Raw genomic sequence first — 14,770 nt, 5'->3', positions numbered from 1 at the left:
TGTGGCTTATACCTGTAATCTTAGCTACTTAGGAGACGGAAATCTGAGGATTGCAGTTTGTATCCAGACAGGGGAAGAATGCCTGTGAGACTCTTTTTTTTTTTGCCAGTCCTGGGCTTGAGCTCAGGGCCTGAGCACTGTCCTTGGGTTTTCTCAAGGCTAGAGCTCTACCACTTGAGCCTCAGCACCACTTCTGGCTTTTTTCTATGTATGTGGTACCGAGGAATCGAACCCGGGTCTTCATGCATGCTACGCAAGCACTTTAACCACTAGGCCAAACTCCTGGCCGCCTGTGAGACTCTTATCTCCTATTAACTACCAAAAAACTGAAAGTGGGGCTGTGGCTCAAGCAATAGAACTGCCTTGAGCAAAAAAGCTAAGGGATGATACTGTAACCCTGAGTTCAAGCCCCAATACCAGAACTCAAAACTAAGAAACAACAACAAAACCATGAATGACAGGTTAAGCTTAATTATAGAAATTGGAGAGTAGACATACAGTTTGTTTAGATTTACTTTCCTGCAAACTTAGAAACTTAAAGTCTTATTTAAAAGGAGGCCAGCTGGATGCAGTGGTTCACGCCTGTAAACCTAGCTACTCAGGAGGCTGAGATCTGAGGATCTCTGTTCAAAGCCAGTGTGGGCACTGAAGAATGAGAGACTTTTATCTCCAATTAATCACTAGAAAATGGGAAGTGGGGCTGTGGCTCAAGGAATAGGGTGGTAGCCTTGAGCTGAAGAGCTCAGGGACAACATCTAGGCCCAGAGTTCAAGCCCCATTATCCCCCCACCCCCCAAAAGGAGGCCAGATTCTCAATCTATAAAGGCCAATGGGGCCTTTTTCCAATTCTATAGCAGACAATGTATTTTAAAGTTATGATAAAACTTAGTGACTATAGTTGGTTACAAAATATTATTTTTGGTATTAGGCAGTGAGTTCCACTCTATTGTTTTGTGTGTGTATGTGTGTGTGTGTGTGTTGATACAATGGCTTAAATTCAGGGACTCACAGTCTTGCTTGGCATTTTTGCTCATGGTTGGGGCTCTATTACTTTAGCCACACCTCTAGTCTGATAATTTTGCTGGTTAAGATAGAATCTCTTGGCTGGGAATGTGGCTTAGTGGTAGAGTGCTTGTCTAGAAGCATGAGGCCCTGGGTTCAATTCCTCAGTACCATGTAAACACAAAAAATGCTGGAAGTAGTGCTGTGGCTCAAGTGGTAGAGTGCTAGCCTTGAGCAAAAGAAGCTCAGACACAGTGCCCAGGATTTGAGTTTAGGTCACAGGACTGGGAAAAAAAAAAAAAAAAAAAAGATAGCGTTTCTCACCAAAGGAAACTCTTAGGAAACGAATACAAAGATGCAATGCCTATGTTCATGTGATCATATTAAATAATATTTATCAATGTGAACTCTAGGAAGTAGAAACAAGGTTTTTTTTCTTTGTAGCTGTTTTTCTTTTCTTTTCATCTTGTTCGTTTATCTGTCTTTGGAAAGGTAAGGTGGGGCACAGAAATGGTGGCAGCAGTGATACTCACTAGAAGCTATGTTGAAAATGAACTATATGGGGCCAGGAGCATAGCCTGGTGGTAAAGTGCTTGCCTAGCATGCATGAAGTTCTGGGTTAATTTCCTCAGTACAACAAAATCAGAAAAAAGCCAGAAAAGGTGATGTGGCTTAAGTGGCAGAGTGATAGCCTCGAGCAAAAAGTGTCCAAGGACAGTGTCCAGACCCTGAGTGGAAGCCCCAGGACTGGCAAAAAAAAATAGAAACAAAGAAAATGAACTATCATGGGTGGGGAAAGGCAGGAAAAACTGGGGGAGAGGAAGGGAGGGAAGGGTAGGGTGACATTGTCCAAAAAGCAGTGTCCTCATTAGCCGATTATGTAACTGTAACCCTTCTGTACATCACCTTTATACAAAATAACAACTAACGGGGCCGGGAGTTTGGCCTAGTGGTTAAAGTGCTTGCCTAGCATGCATGAAGACCCGGGTTCGATTCCTCGGTACCACATCCATAGAAAAAAGCCGGAAGTGGTGCTGAGGCTCAAGTGGTAGAGCTCTAGCCTTGAGAAAGTCCAAGAACAGTGCTCAGGCCCTGAGCTCAAGCCCAGGACTGGCAAAAAAAAAAATAACTAAAAAAAAAAGAGGCTCCATGTGATGGCTCACGACTGTAATCGTTAGCTTCTCAGGAGGCTGAGATCTGAGGATCAAGATTCAAAGCCAGCCCAGGCACTAAAAAGTCTGTGAGACTCTTATCTCCAATCAATCACCAGAAAACTGAAAGTGGTGCTGTGACTCAAGGCATAGGGTGGTAGCCTTGAGCTGAAGAGCTCAGGGACAGCTCCCAGGCCCCAGAGTTCAAGTCCCATGACTGACACAAAAGAAAAACAAGTCTCTTTGACTTCTATGCCCTGGTTGGCCTCAAGTCATGGTCCTTAGATCTCACCAGCATCCAATATGGATTTTCTTTAAAATAATAAATTGTAAAGTTATTGAAAGAAATGTTTAATTTTCAAGTTAGCAGAACTTAGAACTATTATTTAGTATTCTATCTCTCTGGTGGTATTGGAGATTTGAACTCAGAGCCTTGCACTTGCTCGGCTAGTGCAACACAACCTTGTTTTTCTTTTCTTTTCTTTTCTTTTTTTTTGCCAGTCCTGGGCTTGAGCTCAGGGCCTGAGCACTGTCCTTGGACTTTCTCAAGGCTAGAGCTCTACCATTTGAGCCTCAGCACCACTTCCGGCTTTTTTTTGTATGTATGTGGTACCAAGGAATCGAACCCGGGTCTTGTGCATGCTAGGCAAGCACGCTACCACTAGGCCAAACTCCCAGCCCCACAACCTTGTTTTTCGCTTTTATTTTTTGAGGATAGAGTCTTGATTCCTGCCTAGGCTTGGCTGAATCTTGATCTGTAGACTCTTGGCATGATGGGATGACAGGCATGTATCACCTCACCCACCTTTCCTTCTGTGGAGACAGTCTTGCTGACTTTTCTGTTTGGGTTGGCCTAATACTGTAGTCCTCTGACTCTCAGCCTCCCTTGTAGCTTGAGAAAGTGCAAGATAGTCCATCCAGGGTCAAAAAGGGATCTCTTGAACTTCCTTGTCTGGGCTGGATTCAGACTAAGATCCTCCTGTTATTGCCTTCCAAGTAGCTTCAGTTGCAGGTAAGGCCACTGGTGTCTGAGTTTAATATTAGTTGATAAAGCTATTTTTTGTGTCTTCACTCACTGTCTTATGTTCTTGCTATTAGCTGTTGCTATTAGCCACAACTCCAGCCCAGCATTTTACCGTTCAATTGGAGACAGAATCTCCTAGACATCTTCCCAAGCTGGCTTTGAATCTTGATTCTCAGATCTCAGATACATGGGGATATTAGTTTCTTTGCTCAAGGCTAGAACTCTAGGTCTCTATTCCCAGCTCTCAGGTATTTAACTAGAGATAAAAGTCTCAGAACTGGCTTTGAAGCACACTCCTAGACATTTTCCCAAGCTGGCTTTGAATCTTGATTCTCAGATACCTGAGTAGTTAGGATTACAAGCGTGATCCACTGGAGCCTGGCTTGTTTTTCTAATACTATAGTATGTATAAAGTTATTGTTAGCTTGGTGTTTTTGAGTTAAATAAATTCAAAGATGTGGACAAAATTCTAATAGCAAATATAGTATTCTCCTAAATTATAGAAGTAAATTGGACTAGCAAGATAATCTGAAGGTCTTAAAAGTTATTTTCCACCTTCTCGTTAGAGGTGTTAGAGTGCCAGAGTGCCAGCAAAAAAGGCAAGCGAGAATGGGGGACACTCTGAGTTCAAAACCTGTACTGGTACAAAAAGTAAGATTTTTTTTTTTTTTGCATTGGGTCTCATAATTGCCTAAGCTGCTCAGAACCTCATACCCTTATTTATTTATTTATTTATTTATCACTCAAGACTGTTGCTTTACCATTTGAGACACACCTCCACTTCTGGCTTTCTGCTGGTGAGTTGGAAATAGAGTCTCACACACTTTCTTGCCTGGGCTGGCTTTGAGTCACAATCCTCAGATAGGATTATAGGCAGGAACCGCTACCACCTGGTGACAAAATATTTTATAATTAGATTTTAGTGGCAGTTTCCCAGTCCTATAACTACACTGAAAACTATTCAATTTTGTGTTTTAAACGGGCAAATTGTGTAGTATGAGTCATATCTCAGTAAAACTGTGAAAAGATCATTTTAAAAAGTGGTTTGAAGCTTAGATCTTTTCTTCCTTCCTCTCCTTAAAAAGAAAAAAAAAAAAGGAAAAAAAAAAGGAGGGCCTGGGATGTAGCTCAGTTGTAAAGCGCTTGCTTAGCTAGTGCAACATCCTGGATTTGATCCCCAGTACCTAAAAAAAAAAAAAAAGGAAAGAAACCTGATCTTGGGGCTTGAACTGTCCCTGAGCTTTTTTTTTTGTTCAAGGTTAGTACTCTACCATTTGAGCCACAGCTCTTCCAAATTTTTGGTGGTTTATTAGAGATGTCTCATAGACTTCCCTGACTTCAGGCTGGCTTTGAATTATGATCCTTAGCCTCCTGAACAGCTAGGATTACAGGTGTGATTACAGGTACCTGGTCATAGACACGTGTGTGCATACCCGTTCTGGGGCTTGAGCTCTGGGAATAGAGCGTTCTCTCTGAGCTTTTTGTTTGTTTGTTCAAGGCTAGCATTGTACCACTTGAGGTGTACGGTACACTTCTGGCTTTATTTCTGGCTTATTGGAGATAAAAATCTCATGGATTTTCTTGCCAAGGTTGACTTCAAACACTGATCCTTAGATCTCAGCTTTCTGAGTAACTAAGTAGAGGTTTGAGAGTTTACAAGACTTCTTTTTCTTCATGCAGAGGACGGAACTTAGTCTCACACATGCTTGGCAAGGGTGTTGTATCATCGAATCACATCTTCAGCCCTTGTTTTAAGGTGAAATTCCTGTAACATGAAATGAAACATTTTAAAGTAAACCACTCAGCAAGTGACATTTCATACATTCACAGTATTGTGCCACCTTCACTTCTATTAATTCCAAAGCAGTTTCTTCACACCAAATAAAACCTGGCTCCCATTTATTAGATAGCTTGGTGTGTTAGAGAGTGTATTCAAGCTTGCATGAATTTGGATCCTGTTTTTTTTTTTTTTATCTCTAAGACTCAGTTTCTTCTTTGTAAAAAAGAGAAGACAACGATGACTTGGCATATATACACGTATGTGAGTGTGTATATATACTACATATATACACAAACATATATAAACCTGTCCTGGGACTTGAACTCGGGGCCTAGGCACTGTCCCTGAGATACATTCTTTTCTCAAAGCTAACGCTCAAGCACTTGAGCCACAGCTCTACTTGCAGTGTTTGTTTTGTTGTTGCTCGATGGTTCATTGGGAGGTGAGGGTCTCAAGCACTTTCCCCGACAGGACTGGCTTTGAACCTCGATCCGCAGAGTCGCTAAGATTGTAGGTCTGAGTCACCAGCGCCCAGAAACTTGGCATGGCTGTATTAAATGTGCATCATTTGGTATTTACCAAACTGACCTTCAATTCGTGAGCAAAACACCTACTCAACACACTGTGCAATTTTTGTCCGCCTTAAATTCGTGCCGTCCTCTGGGACTAGGCAAAGGGAAGCGAGAAAATGACTTCTCCAAGGTCACACAGCCTCTCAAGGACTCAAGTTTCCCAGCTTTTGGTCTGGTGCCCTTTCCACGCCCGCCAGAGAGGCAGCGGCGCTCATGGGGATGCAAGGATGTAGAGGCGCAAAGGGAGAGAAGAGGCCGCGGGAAGAGCGGTGGTGTGAGACCCGCGGAGGCGCAGGCCAAGGAAGGGCGCATGGAGAGGCGAGCGGCGCGACCGGCCGGGGTGCGGAGAGGGGCTGCAGCCGGCGAGGGAGGGTCTCGCGGGCCGGAGGGTCCGGGGGTCGGGAGAGGCGAGCGGCCTGGGCCGGGCGCAGGAGGTGGAGGCCGCGGCCGCGGGCCGGGGCGGGGGAGGCCGTGGGCGCGAGCTGCAGTGGGAGGCGGTCACGGCTAGCACAGGAGGGTCTGGCGAGTGGGCGCGGGGCGCTGCAGGGGTGCGGCGCGGGGGTCTCGGACCCCCCCTCCCGGCCCGGTCGGTGGGGGGGTGGCGGGGGCGGGGCCGGCTGGGGGCGGGCCTTCCTGGGCCCCCGCGGGAGCGGCGGCGGCGGCGGCGGCGGCGGCGGCGGCGGCGGCGGCGCAGGCGCGGTTCCTGCCTCCTCCAGGCCGGCGGAGCCAGTGGAGGGCTGCCGCCCCGCTCGGCTCCCGCGTCTCCGCGGCCCGCCGTCACCCGCCGCCGTCACCCGCCGCCGGCACCCGCCGCCGGCTCCGCCGCGAAGCCCCCTCCGCCCCGCTTCCGCTTGGTCGGAATGAGCTCCCGGAAAGGTGAGTGGCTCGCAGCCCCCTGCTCCCCGCCGCGCGACCCCTCAGGCCGGCCGGCCGGCTCGACCGTTAATGAGTGTCTTCTCGTTCCTCAGTGTTGGCCATTCAGGCCCGAAAGAGGAGGCCGAAAAGAGAGAAACATCCGAAAAAGTGAGTTCACGCCGTGGTCGTCCCCGAGTCCCCACCCCGCCCTACCGAGGACGGCCCGCCGCCACGCAGGGGAAAGTTGCCGGGGTCCCCGGGGTCGGCGGGTGGGCCCCCTGAGAGGCCGGCGCCCCGCTCCTGCGCGCCCCGCGGGCGGCCCGGGGGAGGGGCGGCGCGCGGGCCCGCGGCCGGCGCCCGGGGTTCCGCCGCCCGCACCCGCCCCTCTCCCCCTGCCCGGGTTGGCCGCGGCGGTCCTCGGCGGGCCCCGTCCGCCGTGGGTGGGCAACGAGCGCGGTGTGGCGGCGCGGAGCGGGCGCGCCCCTCCCCTGCGGGCCGGCCCCGCGGGGAGACCGCCGGGCCGCGCTGGGTGCGAGTGTACGGCGGCTGCGCCGCTGGTCCGGGGCGGCGGGGCCCCGGGGCACGGGCGGGCGGGCTCGGTACAATGTCGCCTCTCCCTCCCGGCCCCGGCCTCTCGGCCCTCCAGCCGGACACCGGAGCCGGTTGTGAAGTGGTTGGCCCCGGCCGTGTTCCTGGCGCGAGTTCTACTTTGACTCGTGCGTCTCGGCGCCTGGATGTTTTTCTTTGCAAACTTTCTGCCGGGGTCCAGCGTGACTTCTGAGGCTCGGCGGCGGCGCCCGGGTCCTGGAGGCCGCTCCGGGCGGGTGTGCCCCAGCTCGGGGCCGACGACTGGATCCACCGGTTGGCGAGCCAGCGCCAGCCACGAGCCAGCGCCAGCCACCTCCAGCCCTGGCCGCGCCCCCTAGCAGGCGGCCGCTGCGGGGAAGCCCTTGGTGGAGAGCCGCTCCGTTCGCCGCGCGCCACCCGGTGTTCCCTTCTCCTGCTCCCTCATTCCCAGGTTCCCCGTGGTTACCTCCCCGCTCAGGGGTGGCTTCATTTTTCTTTCTGAGCGAAACGTTCGATGTGTGGCATCTTGGCAGCTCCAGGATTGTCTCTAATAAAATCGCGAAACGTTTTGTCTCTTTTCTTTGGAGGGGAATACCGTGTTGCACTCCTAGGACTTTTTCATGGTTTTGTGTTGGCTTTGGTCGCTGCCTAGTCAATTTCCCAGCCATCTGTGATATCAAGGAAAACTGGAACGGTCATTACTAATGTAGAGTGGTATTGAAGGACGAAATTTTCTCCATTGACAACTGAACATAACTTGGAAGGAGTTTTAGAGTGTTACTAAAAGAGTATATATTGACAAAATTCTTTCCCTCCCTCCCTCCCCTCCCTCCCCTCCCTCCCCTCCCTCCCTCCCTCCCTCCCTCCCTCCCTCCCTCCCTTCCTTCCTTCCTTCCTTCCTTCCTTCCTTCCTTCCTTCCTTCCTTCCTTTTTTCCGCTTGAACTCTGAGGCTGGGCTCTGTCCCTGAGCCCTTTGGCTCAAGGCTAGCTCAAGGCACTTGTGCTACAGCACCACTTCCTGTTTTCTCACAGACTTTGGTGCCTGGGCTGGCTTTGAACCAGATCGTTAGATCTCAGCCTACTGAGTAGTTAGGATTACAGGAGTGGGCCACTAGCACCCGGTGACATAATACTTAAGAAAAAAGGGAAAGCAACCTAAGTACTTGAAGAGCCAAAAGATAGAAATTCTATATTGAATTTTGTGTGTGTGTGTTGGTGTGTTTCAGTTCCAGGGTTTGAACTCAGGGCCTAGGCACTGTCCCTGAACATTTTTAATGCTCCAGGTTAGTGCTCTACCATTTGAACCACTGCTCTGTTTTCAGAAGTGCAATTCTCAGATTTTAGCCTCCTAAGTAGCTAGTGGCGCAAACCACTTGTGCTGGCTTGAATTAGCTAAATCTTAGTTTGGAATAGAGTTTTATCTTAGCACATTTGTATATAATACAAAAATTAATGATCTCATTGTTGATTTTTTTTTTCACCCTTTTTCTTGTGCCTGGGATCAGACGCAGGGCCTCATGAATGCTAAGTACATGTTATACTGCTGAGCTATATCTTAGCCATGTAACTTTTTGAGGCATGATTCATATACTATGAAATTTTATGTTAGTGAGCTGAGTGTGGGAATGTGCGCCTCTAGTCCCAGCTACTTGTGGGAAGTTAATACAAAGAATTTCCTCAGCTCGAAGCTAGCCTAGGCAATTTAGTGAGACTTGTTCTCAACACAGACATTTCGTTGATTCGTTCATTCAGGCAGTACTTGGGTTTGAACTGTAGGCCTCATATTTGCTGGGTAAGTTATCTTACTGCTGAACCACACTTAACCCCTGTTTTCTGTTGGTACTTTTTATTAGCATATTAATTACAATGGGAGGGATTCCACACACTTCTGCATCTGTTTACCGTGTATTCTATTTAGTTTAATGTCCTCTATCAGTCTCCTTGTTTGCCTTTCTTAGTCCCCAAATAGTTTCATTTGTAGCTTGCTTTTGAGAGCAGTCTTGCTTCCTGCCTATGCACACTCTGGGCTGACCCACCAGTGTCACCATCCCATAGTAGTTAGGATAGTAGGTACTGATCACTTCCTTCAACTTTCCAGACATCCATAATTTCTTTGCCTGTGTGGTCCTCAAACTTTATTCCTACCAGTTTCAGCTTCTCTTTCTAGCTAGGATTAGACTTGAGTTTCCTGGGCCTGTGTGTGTGTGTGTGTGTGTGTGTGTGTGTGTATTATGTGTATGTGCGTGTGCATGCGTGCACATGTGCGTGCATGCATGTGTATGCATGTATATGCATGCCTTTTTAAGGTCAGCATAATATTTTCCAGGTTCATCTATGTTGGAATATGTTTTGGTTCTTTGTTCCTTTATATTGCTAGGTAATAGGTAATTTTCCATTATGTTGATTCTGTTTTATTTATCCATTCACCTGTTATTGGGCCATGTGGATTGTTTCAGACTTTTGAGTTATATTGAATTATAAACTTATTTTTAACTTTCATTGACTGCTTTATTTTGAAAGGATTTGATTCACAACAAGTTCTAAAAAGTACTACAAAGTTCCTGGTATATTCTTAATTCAACATCCCCCCACCTCCCATTAGTGGTGTAGTACAAAGCCATAGAAAATTGTCAAGTCAGGAAATTGACATTTGTATAATTTCTTTGTTTTTTCCCCCCTGAGATTACTGGGGTTTGAACTGCGGGTCTTTTGATTGGTAGGTAGATGCCCTACTTTAAATATTCTCCAAACCTGGCACAATACTGAAAGACAGGTGTGGCTCATATGTAGTAACTGTAGAGAAAAGGAAGGGAGGGACAAACAGAACAAAAAAAGTGAGAGTACAAAATTACATCAGATATGGAAAGCATACCAATATGAACAATAAAAAAGTAAAACAGTGACAAAGACCTAGTTACATAAAGCAAAATAAGAAGTTTTAATTGTTCTTCTGTTGGTCCTTCTATCAAATCACATAATCTGGAGAGACTTGAGTATGAGGACTCTGACCCACCAGTCCTGGCCTTGGACAATGGAAATAATTTCTGGCCAGTGAGTGTGGATCCTGATAACTGTCATTTGCTTCAGTTGCCCTTAGTAATACTTCTTTTTTTTTTTTTTTTTTTGCCAGTCCCGGGCTTGAGCTCAGGGCCTGAGCACTGTCCTTGGACTTTCTCAAGGCTAAAGCTCTACCACTTGAGCCTCAGCACCACTTCCAGCTTTTTTCTATGTATGTGGTACCGAGGAATCAAACCCGGGTCTTCATGCATGTTAGGCAAGCACTTTAACCACTAGGCCAAACTCCCGGCCCCTTAGTAAAACTTCTTAAAGGTATTTGGGCCTGTAGTTACTTGTTTCTGTTGGTAATTCAAGAGGCCACTATGAGCTTCCACTGTGTATCTTCAACTGTGAGTCCCATGTATCTGCCAGGTGTCTTTGATGTCCTAGCTGCTAATAAGCTGTGCTGGTGCATAAAGTATTGACTCCTCAGGTGAAGGCACTTAAGCTACAGGTGCACAGGCTATAGGTGCTCAAACTGTCCCTGTTGATATCTTATTCTGCAGTGCTCAGGCTTCCATTGCAGTTTACAGCATACTCTGCAGGTCCTTGTTTACACATTCCCTCACTATAGCAACCTCAAATGACCATCTCAACACCAAGATTCTATGGCAGGATGTTTCAAGATTCCTTGAGTCATGATTGTTCCTTGTTCTTAGGTCCACAGAGCAACTCAGGCTCCAACAATAGGCACTCAAAATGGCAGCAGCTTTAGCTTTCTTATACTAAGGGATCAGTAGGATGCAAGACTGGCTTGCTAGCCTGGAGTGCTCAATTTATCACAACACTGTAGTAGGTTTGTGGCTTAAGTATTCATGATTCCTAGTTATCTTCCTGTCTTTCTCTTCAGAATCTAGTTGCTCTGTGTTACTAGAATCTTTTTATTCACAGAGTCAAAACGGTAGGCACTTCTATTATTCTCTGACTTTTTTGTTTTAATTAAAATTTCTCAGTTGATAGATGAAAAGACAAAAATTGTGCATATTAATGGAGTACCATGTGAACTTTCAATGCACATATACTTTGTGTAATATTTACATCAGGATAAATATATTTTACCTCGTTAAACATTTTCTCTTTATGGTGCAAAAGTTTGAAATTCCTTTTTGACTTTTAGAAAGTGTACACATTGTTACCTATTCATGCTACTGTGCAATAGCATAACAGAACATCTTGTTCTTGTAACCTAGTATACACTGATTTATTTTTCTTTCTTTTTTAAACAGCCCCGGGACTTGTACTCGGCCTGAGCACTGTCCTTGGGCTTTCTCAAGGCTAGAGCTCTGCCACTTGAGCCACAGCACCATTTCTAGCTTTTTTCTACGTGTGTGGCACCAAGGCATTGAACCCAGGTCTTTGTTCATGCTAGGCAAGCACTCTACCACTAAGCCAAACTCCTAGCCCTGCGTATGTGGCACTAAGGAATTGAACCCAGGTCTTTGTTCATGCTAGGCAAGCCCTCTACCACTAGGCCAAACTCCTAGTCCTGATTTATCTTTCTTATACCCAACTCCTCCCTAACTCACTCTAGCTTTTGTTGATTAACATTGTATTCCCAACTTTTATGACAGTGAGTGGGATCATGCTGTACTTGTCTTTCTGTGATGATTTATTTCATATAATGGCCTCTAGGTCCATTTCTTCCGTTGCAGGTGACAGAATTTCCTCCTCCTCTGCCCCCAGCTCTTTTGTTCAAGACTAGTCACCACTTTGCCATAGCCCTACTTTCTAGTTTTCTAGTTGTTGATTGAAGATAAGAGTCTCACAGACTTTCCTGCATCCTGACAAAGCTGGCTTTGAACTGTATCACATTTTCTTTATCCTTTCACAAGTTGAGACACACATTGTTTCCACTTACCTTTTGTAACCAGTGCTTCTGCAGATTTTGGAGATAAAGTAGTTTCATTTCTTTTGGATTTATACCTGAGAGTGGGATTATTGGATCATAAACTAGTAATAGTTCTTTGGGAAACCTGCATACTGTTTTCCATAGTGGTTGTTATGATTTACATAATTTATACAACAGTGTGCAAGGGTTCTGTTTAGTGTGTCCAGCATTCATTTAGTCTATCTTGTCTGTTCTGGGACTTGAACTCATGACTTCTTCTCTCAGCTCTCTCTTGGTCAGCTTGCTTATAGCCAGTCACCTACCACTTGAGACATGCTTCCAATACATTATTTTATTAGTTAATTGAAGAAATCAGGCTCCCTTTTCTGTTCATGTTAGCTTTGATCTGAGATCCTTACTTAACCTTCTGAGTAGCAAAGATTACAGGTATGAGCCACTGGTGATCAACTTGTTTAGTTGGTTTTTCTTTTTTTTTCTTGTCATATATTTTTATTGTAATAGAAGGGTTACATTATATTCACCAGATATAAGGTACATTACTTCACAAACATTGATACCCTTTCTCATGTTTTAGTCCCCATTTCCCTTCTCCCATCCCCGCCCCTCATCATGTTTTCTCCCCTTCCCTATCCTATTTCAAATAACCAAATAAACATATATATAATATATCAGATAACAAGGTAAAATACTGTAACAATATGAGATAACCAAGGGACACCAAAAGAGATGAGGGAAAACTTAGTACATTAAGGACAACAATCATTATATGGCTTTTGTTTCTATATCCTGGAGGTCCTTTCATTTAGCCTCATCCTATATGGCCTTGTGTATCTAGGTTTTGCTCTATTGTAAATCTCTGCTAGGAGAACAGAGAGATTATGACAAATGAGGGAAAACATTGGTTTTTCTTTTTGATAAAAGTCATATTTACTGGAATGACAGAACAATCTTAGTTTAGGTTTACATTTCCTGATAGTGATGTTAAGCATTGTTTCATGTACTTGTTGGACAGTTTTATCTTTTTCTAACCCCCCCCCTTTTTTTTTCCCAGTCCTGGGGCTTGAACTCAAGGCCTGGGCACATCCCCTGAACTTCATTTTTTTTTTTTGGTGCCAGTCCTGGGCTTGAGCTCAGGGCCTGAGCACTGTCCTTGGATTTTCTCAAGGCTAGAGCTCTACCACTTGAGCCTCAGCACCACTTCCGGCTTTTTTCTATTTATGTGGTACTGAGGAATCGAACCTGGGTCTTTGTGCATGCTAGGCAAGCACTCTACCACTATGCCAAACTCCTGCCCCCCCCAAATTCTTTTGCTAGCACTCTACCACTAGAGCCACAATGCCACTTCTAGCTTTTTCTCTGTGTGTTGTACTGAGGAATGGAACCCAGGTCTTAATACCTGCTAGGCAAGCACTCTTCCACCAAGCCACATTCCTAGCCCTGCTGTATGTCTTCTTTAGAGAAAGATCTACTTAGAGGTCTGCTGGCTATTTCAGAGGTCTATTGGCTATTTCTTTATTCATTCCACACAATCCCCCCCCCCCCCCCACACCTTTCTCTAGGTTAAGCACTCCTTTGAGCTACAACTCCAACCCTTTGGCTTTGTTTTCAGTTTGGGTCAGTCTTGTGCTTTTGTTTGGGAAGGTTTCAGATAGTGGTTCTCCTACTTGCCAGTCCTTTTTTTTTTTGGGTCGGTCATGGGGCTTGAACTCTGGGCCTGGGTGCTGTTCCTAAACTCTTCAGCTCAAGGCTACCACCCTACCCCTTGAGCCACAGTGTCTCTTCCAGTTTTCTAGTGGTTAATTGGAGGGAAGAGTCTCACAGAGTTGAATGCCCGAGGTTGGCTTTGAACAGGGATCCTCAGATCTCAGCCCCCTGAGTAGCTAGGATTACTGGTGTGAGCCAGGGGCCCAGCTTTGCCAGTTTGTTTTATAATTGAGTTCCTTGTTTTTTTGCTAATGAGATTCTGAAGTTTTTCCTATATTATCTTTATCAGATACATAGTTTGTGTATATTTTTTCCCATTGTGATTATTTTCTTTGCTTAACAGAGGGTTTGATGCAGCCTGGGCTAAATAGCAAAACCTTGTCTTTGAAAACGAAACAAGGAAAGAATCAACTGGCTGTGCATGATGGACATACCTTTAATCCCAGCATTTGGAGGCTCAGCAGGAGGATTGGAAATTTGAGGCTAGTCTTTTAATTTTTTATTTCTACTACTACTATTATTATTATTATTATTATTATTATTATTACTTTGCCAGTCCTGGGCTTGATCTCAGGGCCTGAGCACTGTCCTTGGACTTTCTTAAGGCTAGATAGAACTCTACCACTTGAGCCTCAGCACCACTTCCGGCTTTTTTCTAGGTATGTGATATCACATACATAGAATTGAACCTGGGTTTTCGTTCATGCTAGGCAAGCACTCTACCACTAGGCCAAACTCCCAGCCCGAAGCTAGTCTTTAAAAAAATTTTTTTTAGACAATTAGTTAACCATAGATGTGGACCCTTTCCTTTCTCTCTCCCTCTCTCTCTCTCTCTCTCTCTCTCTCTCTCTCTCTCTCTCTCTCTCTCTCTCTCTCTCTCCCTCCCTCCCTCCCTCCCTCCCTCCCTCCCTTCCTTCCTTCCTTCCTTCCTTCCTTCCTTCCTCTCTCCCTCACCCCTCTTCCCCCCCCCCCCCCCCGCCCGGTCTCTCTCTGTCTCTCTGTCTGTCTGTCTTTCTCTTCTTGTGTCATTACTGGGCTTGAACTCAGTCTGGGCACTGTCCCTTAATTCTTTTCCTGAAAGCTGGCACTCAACCATCATTTGAGCCACAGCTCTACTTCTGGCTTTTGAGTGGTCAATTAGAGAAAAGAATGTCATGGACTTTCCTGTCTGTGCTGTCTTTGAACCACAATCTTCAGATCCCAGCTTTT

At 45.9% G+C, this 14,770-nt stretch overlaps 1 protein-coding gene across 1 annotated transcript in view; it reads left to right on the top strand.

Annotated features, from left to right (window-relative positions):
- Positions 1-5,761: 5,761 nt before the first annotated feature.
- Srpk2 (SRSF protein kinase 2) overlaps positions 5,762-14,770 on the top strand; it is a 159,727-nt gene continuing 150,718 nt past the window's right edge. Inside the window, 2 exon segments of the mRNA XM_090332953.1 lie at positions 5,762-5,869; positions 6,498-6,552. Of these exon segments, the coding sequence (XP_090189079.1) occupies positions 5,840-5,869; positions 6,498-6,552 (85 nt within the window). The 5' untranslated portion in view covers positions 5,762-5,839.

The sequence above is a fragment of the Megascapheus bottae genome, chromosome 5 (genome assembly GCF_031878675.1).
Source record: "Megascapheus bottae isolate mThoBot1 chromosome 5, mThoBot2.hap1, whole genome shotgun sequence".
Classification (NCBI taxonomy): domain Eukaryota; kingdom Metazoa; phylum Chordata; class Mammalia; order Rodentia; family Geomyidae; genus Megascapheus; species Megascapheus bottae.
The sequence above is the reverse complement of the archived record's forward strand: the minus strand, read 5'-3'. Positions and strand labels throughout refer to the sequence as shown.